General features: G+C 50.2%; 1 protein-coding gene across 1 annotated transcript in view; it reads left to right on the top strand.

Moving 5' to 3' along the window:
* The first annotated feature begins 995 nt into the window (after positions 1-995).
* Positions 996-10,621, top strand: part of LOC117221716 (uncharacterized) — a 63,530-nt gene continuing 53,904 nt past the window's right edge. Inside the window, exon 1 of the mRNA XM_033472885.2 lies at positions 996-2,923. Within this exon, the coding sequence (XP_033328776.1) occupies positions 1,834-2,923 (1,090 nt within the window). The 5' untranslated portion in view covers positions 996-1,833. The remainder of the gene's footprint in view (positions 2,924-10,621) is intronic.

Below are 10,621 nucleotides of genomic sequence, written 5' to 3'. Positions count from 1 at the left end.
AATTTCGGGTTCACTGGGTTCACCCGGCTTCGACATCGAGCTCTAACAGCTGAGCTGGACGTGTGATAGAAAAGACGTCGAACGCGAACGTTCTTATATCGTAGAGAAACGCTGGCACGGTCAACGGAAGAACGCTATTATCAATCGGCTTAAACCGCATACTCGTTTTTCGATAGTTAATCGTTCTTAAAGACATTCTACTAGGAGATTTGGTCCTCCCTGTATTCCATCTCCTCTAGAATACTTTCGTCTTGCTCGCTCCGTTTCAATCCCAGAACAATTTCAGCAGACAGTAAATAGATAATTACCGATCGAATCCTCCGGTTGATCCGGTCGAATTACGGCGGATTTCGCGATCCGATGCCAGGGCGTTCCGATAAGTCCCGGTGGAGAGCGGAACTTGGGAATGGTCGGCCCGGGTGGGATGAAATCACGGTGGTGGGCCTCGTTAGGCGTTTTCGTCGTGGAGGGTCAAGTCCCACGTTCGCCGGAGAGCCGGGCTTTACCGCGGGAAGAGAGTTCCGAGCCTGTGTCGAAGAGAGAGATAGGGAGAGAGAGGGCAGAAGAGGTTGACCGAAAGAAGACGGAGCGAAGAGAAAGACAGTTCGAAAGGGGATATCGACCGAGTAAGGGAGGAAAGAAGGAAGAAGGTCGAAGGCCGGGGTACGTTGAGGCCGCTCGAGCAGCGCCACAGGACGTTAAGTACGTCTCGTAAAAATTCCATCGAGGCAGCGTCATTTTGCCGTGTCGTAGGGGCTACGATCGCGAGTGGGCAGGGGCAGGAGGGGACTCGGTGGGCGGGGCGATACGAAGCGCCACCCACTCGGCTAACCCAGACCGGGTAGACTCGCCCCCATATCGACGGTAGGTGGTGCGACCGGCTGGAAGCGTTGCCAGCGGATTCGAGCTGCTCGATCCCCACCATTGTCCTCTTCGAGGCGGTCGGGAGAGTAGAGCCCGCCCCTCGAGGAACCCGGCGATACCCGAGATCCCCGTCCCCGTACCATTTCGAGTCACTGGCTTGGACTGGCCTGATACACGGAGCCTGTCCAACTCCCGCAGCTCGTTCACCATCGACGTTTATTGACGTTTCGTCCGCGCATCGACCGCTCGCTCGCTGGTTCCGCATGCCCGCGTCGATCCCAGCTGGCCTCGGGACCATCGGACTCGTTCGAACCCCGTCAACGAACCCCGCAGACGGAGCTCCCCGGTGCACAGTGTTACCGTGCGCGCGCGGCAGAATCACGACGACGGCTTGTTCGCGCGAGTGCATCGACATTTCGGCTTGGTGCGGGATGAGAGTTCGTCACTGACCGCGCGCGCGTTTCACGCCTTCTGAGACCCGGGAGTCTTCGGAGACCTGGGATGACGGCGGCGTGGACAGTGGTTTCTTGATCGCCGAGGATGACGAGCAGGCCCGCCGGTGCTTGTGGGAGGCTCGACAGGCTCTGCCAGTGATGTAACGCGAGACCGTGGCCGACGATGACTGGAGGACGATCAGCAGAATGACAGTGCACCGTTGAAAGCAACAACTGCGTGGAAAAGTCGACCGTGCGGTGGCCAGTGGCGTGCTCGCGACACCGGGATGACTCGAGCAGCTCGAGGGGATTAGCTCCTCGAATCGTGGACGATCCGATCCGATCCGCTGGTCTCGATCCGCTCGACTCCGTGGACATGTGTGCGGCTCGCGTCGACGTCGACGGTGCCCGTGAACAGTAAATCGATCGCGACAGTGATGCAGGACAGAGATTATTGAGGCGGCGCCGCGTGAACGTGTTCGGAAAACCGCTCGTCGAAAGTCAACGATCGTTGTTGGAAGAGCTCGCAACAGTGATGTGCACCACGGAGATGACGGAAGCGTACACGATGTCGCCGTCGACGACGGTGTCTTCCAGCGCGACGACCCCCGGCTGCCTGGCCTCGCCGGTCCACCGACGGACGCCTTGCCGGGGCTCGCCAGGCCGGGGCGACGCTCAGGACGACGAGGACGAGATCTCCGTCGGCTGCCCGAGCCCGTTGCCGCTGGTGGTTGTCGCGCCCGCCGCGGATGAGGAGGAGAGGCTGTCGCAGACCAGGGAGGAGTACGACAGACTGAGTCCTCCGAGGAGAAGCTACCCGAGGGAATCGATGATCGACGACGACGACAGCTACTCGAGAGGCGAGTACAGGATGTCGAACGGCAGAAGTTTGCGTGCCCGCGAGAGCAGCGCGGGCGAGTCCGTGACCACGCTCAGGGAGGACGAGGAGGACGAGGAGGACGACGAGGAGCTCGACAGCAGGACCAGCAGCAACGGTCCCTCGGCGACAGGCGCCACCGACGACTACTTCAAGCCCCTGAAGCGCCTCAAGATGGTGCAGATGCAGCACTCCGACGAGGAGGACGACAGGGACCGCGACACCAACGAAAGAGGCGTGAAATCCTTCAGCATCTTGGATATCCTCTCCCACAGACCCAAGGCGAAGATCGTCCGGCCGTGGGACACGGTGGAGTCGAACCTCGGCCACCATCATCGCCACCATCTGCAACAGCAACCACATCGCCAGCACCACCTGCACCATCACAATCATTCCACCGCGCCCAGGGATCTGTCCTTGATGGGCATGTCCCTGGCCTCCATGTCCGGATCCATCAGCGAGCCTCCTTTGAGCAGCTCGTCCTCCTCCGGGAGGAGCTCCGTGTCCGATTCCGGCAGTCCCGATCCCCTGGCGCATCATCACAGTCTGCACCACGGCCTGCACCCCGGGCTCCATCATCCTGCGCTCCAGCAGCAGCAACAACAGCAACAGTTCAAGAGGAAAACGTCGCAACAGCATGGCGGACAGGCTGGACATCACGGGAAGAGGACCACCGGTCAGGGCAGCCCTCTCGACGCGCTCTTCCAGATGACCAGCAAGACGTTCGACGCTGGCGAACACAGTCAAGGTGAGTCCTCCATGGCTGATTACCGTTATTTCTTCGTAACGCTGTTAGAGGGCCGATCTGCCATCTTCTTTTGGTCTAACCACGTTCGCTGTCCTTGCTCTTTTATACTTATAAAAATGGCCGATCGCAAGAGGTGCATTGTTTCTAAAACTGTTTGCATCTTGTCGATGAACGAACGTCTTAAATCCGGCACAAGCGACGTACAGAACGTCGCGCAATCTGTAAATTCCAAGAGAGTTAAATTAGAGCGTTGTTCGCGTGATCTCGTAAGGGTCGAAATTTTTGAATCGTGGGTTAGAGGTGAACGCGGAAGGATCTCGTTCGGATGACACGGTGGAGGAGTTATTGCGCGGGCAACGCGGTGGGAACCGTTCACGTGTCTCTCTAGCTCCGGTCACGAAACAACGTGACGCTAGAAAATAAGTTACTAAGCGAATTTCGAAAGAGCTGGCCGCCGACACGTGCGAATGGGACTTAATAGAATCGAGCGTACGGTTTTTATCAATGACGGGGGGGCCTGTCTTTTGTGGCAGCGAGTGTGGACGCTGAATGCGCCGCTTGATTTTGATTGATGCTCTTTGTGGGCGTACGAGTTTCGTTTCGCTGCTCCTCGGACTTCTTTCATTCAATTATCCGCGAAGATTCGAACCGCTTTTTGCTCTTCGAGCTCTGGCGAACGTTAAATACTAGAAACGTTTGGGGCCCACCGATACTTGTGCTCGAAAAGTAGGATAATGGATAAAAAGGATGATGATAATAATAATAATAATTCTACACTCCGTTTCTCTCGCGTCGCGGAATTTTATATATTTACAATAAAGAATATAAACTATAATACAACTCGATTTAATTATATCACAATTTGAAACGTTGATCGTTCGACGGTTCGATCTCGTCTCCTCGATTGTCTATTGGTAACACTCTTCCGTGGCAACCCCTATCTCCCATTACTTTTCAAGGAGTTGCTGACAACAGGGCAGTTTCACATTGCAGCGACTTGATATGGACAAGTCGTCGTAACAATAATAATAATGATAATAATAATAATAATTCGTAACCGTGCCGGTTCGTTCGTTTTTTTTTGTTGCTCGCGAACGAGGAAAATTGGCGCGCCGTTTTGTAACGAGAACGCGATTGAGCAATACGCACGGAGAAACAGTTTACCGATTTCCGATGCGTACAGTTCGCCACGTAAATTATTCAACCCCTCGTCACCCATCTGTGGCGTCGGACGCGCGTGCACGACGCGTTTGTTGTGTGTTTACCTCATTTCGAAAGTGAGAAATGAACATTAAAAGGCTCGCCGGAGCGCGCATACTTTAATTCCCATGCGGACCGTTGCTGTGTGCTGCAATTGATCTCTATTATTCGCACACAATGACTCAGGAGCAAATTATCCTCAAATTACGTCCATTAGAAATTGAATTACCGCCTCCGGAAATACGGACCTGTCGGTGCACACTCGGGGCCCGTGTTCGAGGAAACATTACCGCCTAAATTGTTTTATTGATCCACGAGTTTCTCCTATTTCTCGGCGCTGTCGGCTCCGTTTCAAAACGAATCTCGCATTAGGCGACTTCCACCCAAAGTTTCATTCGTGTCAGAAAACGTTTACACGTCGGCGCTCCGTCGACAAAATTGTCGCCGCTCGAAAATTGCGAGCCGATTTCCAATAGGCCGTCGATTCGTCAATATTTATCTTCGTCAATCGGTTCGATCTGTGTTGCGGTGACGAACGCTCTGCGACAACCACGGTCCCGAGACTGCAGAAGAGCAAGAAATGCTGGTAGCAGAGTCGTCGAGCACGTTCCAAGTGCTACTTTCCAGAAGCACGCTTCCACGAACGCTACTAATATTAGTAGCCGCGTGGCTGTTACGAGGTGCACCGTAATTGAACGAGGATGACATTTTTCTTTTTTCCTTTGCTACCCGCGCCCGCCACGGTCTCACGACGTTTTTCTCTCTTCATCTGTCGCCTGTTCTCCCGTGTTTACGTACTCCCGATGCTAGGACATATCGATCCCGAGATCGCGGGAACAGATTCATGTCACACGAGGGACAAACGCGCGATTACGCGACAAGCTTAATGGGGATGCACGCTCGGCGGTCATTCACGGCGATGTCGGTCAACGTTTACTCAGTTTCCCAGTCAATGGAAACGTGACCGACGATTTACGAAGCATCGGGGGATCGCCGCTGTTTCGTTTCAGGCTGGGAACGTCGATTCTTCCGCTAAAATTACCGGCTCGACGATTGCCAACAGTTTGTTTGCGTTGTGATTCGACGATTAAATTTGCTCAAGCTTGGAGCGAGTTTCGAACATCTCGCAGACCGATTTGTCGCTCGACCATCGTATTCGTCTAGCAGAAGGCAGGAATGAACGTTCGAGGCTGCCACAAATTGGTTAACGCGAGAAATTTCCTCGAAAATTTCGTAGAGTTACGAAGCATCTTATTTGTTCAGATCGAAATTGAATAGTCAAATTGCAAATGTTCTACCGACCATAATAAAATTAACAAGGTATGATAAATTAGCGTAAAAATTTATTTTAAAATCTAAGCAAATAATTCCGTCATCGATGCATGCGGGTGACGCAGCGGTCGAACTGTAAAACAACAGCTTATTCAGAAAAACAGTCTTCCTCGGTTTCCTTTATTTCCTCTCGACGATGGGAAAAGTATTTCGATTGGTAGACAACAATATGTTTGATTGTTTTCGTTATTAGCGTGTCAATGTACGTTTTAGTAGCGAGAAAAGCGGCACCAGTTTACTGGCTACCTGATAGCTGTTTGCCAATAAAGCGGAGTCCATTGACGATTCAGAAATATTCTTTGGTTGTTTGCGCGGTCCATTAGCGACTGTATGCCCTGGGATTAAAGCGTTGTACAATGTTAAATCTGTCGGGTTTACACGCAAAGCGAGCGGCTGGTTCCGCGGTCGTGCGGATTCGCCTATTGTTCGGAGCATGCTCTTGAAATTATTAGACAATGGCCGGTCTCTGTCCGGAGTATCGGGCGAGGACGGAGGTCGAGATCGCGTCTCTCGATTCCGCCGATCCCGAGGGCCGAGCCGAAATTGCCGGCTGTAAACGCTCGATCCTGCGGTTAATTGCCAGTATCCTTTATTGAAACGTTCCCTGTCCTAATGGAATTGTAATTTTACGCAGTAAAAGCAGAAATCTCTCGTCGGTTTAGCGCGAGATGCAGGACTGGCAGAACTCGAAAAAATTGGATTTACCGATGATATTCGTTTCGGAATGGACGCGCAAACAGACGGCGGTCCACCAATCTCGCTGGCAGTTTCTTTAATCCAATTACCTGAGCAGTAAAAGCCCGGTGAGGAGACGCGCCGGACCACACAAACACCGCCCGTTTTCTCCGAGTTTCCGCCCGCCATCGCCACCATAAAACCCAGTTTTCCGTAACTCGGGGAGCTCGCCGAGAGTAAATTTCGTCCAGGACTGGACCCGAACGCTACCGTGACGCGCAGAGACCCCGCAATAATCATCGTAAAATTAAAGGTTTATGAAACGAGGATTGCCGAGGCCTCGGGGATCCTTCTAGCACGTTGCGACGCGGCACGGCGGCCATGCCGGGATCTCGGTCATCGCCCATTGTTTGCTACGGGGTTCGGCAAATTGTTTTACAACCCTCCTGATCGGACTTTGTTTGCCCGAGTAAAAGGGAAAACGTTCCTTTTTGCTCCGAACGACGTAAATATCGGGCTGGCTCAAAGCGGATTTTGGAGCCACGTTATCGGCCACTCTACGGCCACTCTACGGCCACCGTTGTGCACGACCCACGGTTAATCACGTCTGCCGTTGAGTAACCGGGCCATGTTTAAAGGTACCATGTTTTTTTACCGGAATCACGTGCTTCTGAATTATTTAACATTGTTTTTACCGATCTCCCCTATTGCGTACTTATTCGAAACAGATTAATTTTACAATTATTGTAGTGGAAGTTAAAAAATCGATCGGTGAAAACCGACTGAATTTGGAAAATAGCGTTTTTCGATCGCTTTGGTGTAAATAGTTTTCTATTAATACTAGGTTTACGGGATCAGTGAAAATGACGGGTCATTGATTTTTTTTAATTCACTATTGTTCAGGTCGTAAAGATACATTAACGAGTTATTTATTCGATACACGTGGTACTCGCGGCAAATATTGCAATAACACTGGTTCGAAACCAGAATAAATCTCTTATTGGTACTTTTAGAAACCAGTAGAAAACGGTTACTTTTAGTGCTCCATAAATCTAGTGTTAAAATTCTGAAAGGTGTCTCTCGACTCCTTCGGTAAAAAAGGAATGTTCAATTAAAATCGTAAAAGGTATCTTTCGACCCCGTTGGCAGTTATACCGTGATAAAAATTGTATTTTAATTTCTTATAAGGAAATCATTGTCGCAGAGCTTGGATTTCTCATTTCGCAATTCCCCGATGAACGGATAAAAGTGTATGCGAAATCTTTCGGTTAAAATAATATAGATTGCGATCATCGAAAAAAGAAAGCATCGCCGCGGAGTATTCGCCGAATGTGAGCATTACGCGATCTCCGAGTGCTCAACAAGTAGAATACAGTAATGTCTCTCTAATTGACGCCCAGATTGCGCACAAAAATGGACAATTTGGGAAGAGAAGACACGATTGTTCGAGCCTCGCGATTTATTTTTATAGTTATAAATTGTCCTCAATTATGAAAACGAGCCGCAAGGCTCGAACAATCGTATCTCCTCTTCCCGAATTGTTCATTTTAGTGGACAATCAGAGCGTCAGTAAGGGAGACATTACTGTACGCATTATGCCTTGCGGCAGCCAAGCCGTCATTAAATATCTAGTAAACGTTACTTCGAGAAGCGGCTCGTTTCCCATTATCGTCCAGGGGACACGCGACGAAAAACGAGTCTATTTCATTCGGTTCACCCTATCGATGCAATTTTCATGCACCGGAGTACGTACATGCTTAGCTACTCGGTAACCGGTCTACCGAGGAAATGATCGCAGGAACTGTCCTAGCTATTTGCATCGATGTTAACATTGTTCAACCAGCTCGTGATCGTTCCTGTCATGCATCCTTGAGCGCTATATCTTCGTAGTCCACGTCACACTGTGGGAACAGGAACGTCGCGGCTCTCGGTAGCAATGGTAGCGCGTTTATCGGCTCGTCGTGGACTCATTTCGCTGAGATCGCGTTAACCCTTCGCTGTCACACTTCCTATTCGATGCGCGTATGTCGTTCAGACTCAATGTTTTCAAACAATTATCGCACAAAGGTTAGAAACACTATTTGGATCCACAAATTTTAGAATATACTTTGGACCGTTTAGAACATTGTTTCCTTTATTTGAACTCGATAACTTGGTTCAAAGTGCATTAAATTCTCCTTAATTGTGTGCCTCAGCTTGTACACAAAAATGGACAATTTGGGAAGAGGATTATTCGAGCCTTGCTGCTCGTTTTTGTAGTTGTTGACAATCGGTAACTATAAAAACGAGCTGTAGGGCTCGAATATTCGTATCTCCTCTTCCTAAATTATCCATTTTTTTGCGGCAGGGCGTCAATTGGGGAGAATTTACTGTACAGTAATGTCTAATTGACGCTCAGATTGCGCACAGAAATGGACAATTTTGGAAGAGGAGATACGATTATTCGAGCCTTGCAGCTCGTTTTTATAATTGTTGACAATCGGTGACAATAAAAACAAGCCATAAAGCTCGAATGATCGTATCTCCTCCTCCAAAATTATCCATTCTTGTGTCGGAGCGTCAACAGGGAGAATTTACTTTACAGTAATGTCTAATTGACGCTCAGATTGCGCACAAAAATGGACAACTTTGGAAGAGGAGATACGATTATTCGAGCCTTGCAGCTTGTTCTTATAGTTGTTGACAGTCGGTAACAATAAAAACAAACCGTAAGGCTCGAATAATCGTATCTCCACTTCCCAAATTATCCATTCTTGTGTCAGAGTGTCAATCAGGGAGAATTTACTTTACAGTAATGTCTAATTGACGCTCAGATTGCGCACAAAAATGGACAATTTTGGAAGACGATTTATTCGAGCCTTGCTGCTCGTTTTTATAGTTGTCGAGAATCGGTAACAATAAAAATCGTATCTCCTCTTCCAAAATTGTCCATTTTTGCGTATAATCTGAGCGTCAATTAGGGAGACATTACTGTATATTGAATTATTAATTGCATTCTTCTCTCGACAATATCAGTTTTCCGGAAAAAAGTGTGGGACATTTAGATCCAACGTGGCAGCGGTGGGTTAAAAATAATTGGAATCTCTAGCAAAACTGAAACAATTCTATACATCTTTGGAATCCAGTCACGCGTGTCAAGAGTATTATTGGAACATCATCGGCTCCGTTCCATTGTTATTTGGAAAAGAACGGGCCGGCCGCGGATACAGATTTTCTGAGCGGCTGCAAAGAGGATGAACCCGAGAAACTTGACGCGGCAAAAAGGCGAAGAAAACGAACGGGAGGAAATTGATTCCTGGGTCAAGAAATCCCGAGACAGAGTTAAACGCGCGTCGAGCAACGTATCGAAGCGAGATGCATCCATGGGAATTGAATATCCTTTCTGTGCACGCCGCGCCGGTGGCAGCATAATGACTCGGGAAAAGGACTCGTCCTCGGAGGACGCGGATTGTCGGAGCAGCGGGACGCGTCGTTCATCATTTTCGTATTTCCGTTCAATTACTCCCGGGGGCAGCAACGAAAAGAAGAACCGACGGCGGAACGTGACCAAGTCGAACGCGACGGATCTCTCTCTCTCTCTTTTTTTTCGATTCCGAGCACCGACGAAAGCGCGTTTTGGGACGTGTATCGGGCCCGATGCGGCGCGGGCCCCGGACGCACGAACGTTCGCTCGGAAAGTTGCTGGAACGTTGCTGGAACGTTGATCGGAGAACAACGGAACGGACGTTGCGAAGGAACGCGCGCGTTGCACGACCGGCCGATTGTCCGCGCGTGTCCCTGTCGGGGCCCACCACGTAATTTCAGGCCCACCAATACACCCAGCACAGTACCTACACGACGTAATTTGTTATTTGGCGCGGCCGGGGAGCATATGTCTCATTTGCATATAGCGTGATACAGAAAACGCGAGCCCGGCCGTCGAACGCGATGCGACGCGACGGCCGATGTGCGAAGCTGTTCGACAAAAGGGACGACCTGTCCGCTCTCGAAACGACCCGATCGAGCAGATCGGATCGATTACGACACCTCCGGTAATCTTCCTCGACCCAGAAATTATCCGTCGAGTTGTAATTAATCGCTGACACGAGTGGACAATACTCGGCCGGCTCGCCTCGAGCATCGAAAGTCGCCGAGATCGGCGAGAGGCCGTTTAAAGGGAAAGTCACGTAGGGTTTTGCAATCTCATAATTGACCCAATATCCGAGGGTTCGACGGTCCTTAAGGGTTGGCTCCTCGAGGTGTGGCGCGGGGAGAGGCGGCCGGAACAGAAGGGGAACACGTTGCCCCGGGCAGCGTGGCATAAAACCCGGTGCGCGCCTTCGCTTTACGCAATTTATGATACGTTCTTTAAACGGGCTAACATTAGGCGAAGAGGCTGCGGCTCGAGGGAACATTATATGGTCCGTGATTGGACGCACGCGTATTGAAAACTGTCCGATATTAATGAAATCCGCTTCGAACTACGGTCGTCTATGTGTATACAACAACGGG

Source organism: Megalopta genalis, chromosome 7 (assembly GCF_051020955.1).
Source record: "Megalopta genalis isolate 19385.01 chromosome 7, iyMegGena1_principal, whole genome shotgun sequence".
In the NCBI taxonomy this organism is placed as follows: Eukaryota; Metazoa; Arthropoda; class Insecta; order Hymenoptera; family Halictidae; genus Megalopta; species Megalopta genalis.
The sequence above is the reverse complement of the archived record's forward strand: the minus strand, read 5'-3'. Positions and strand labels throughout refer to the sequence as shown.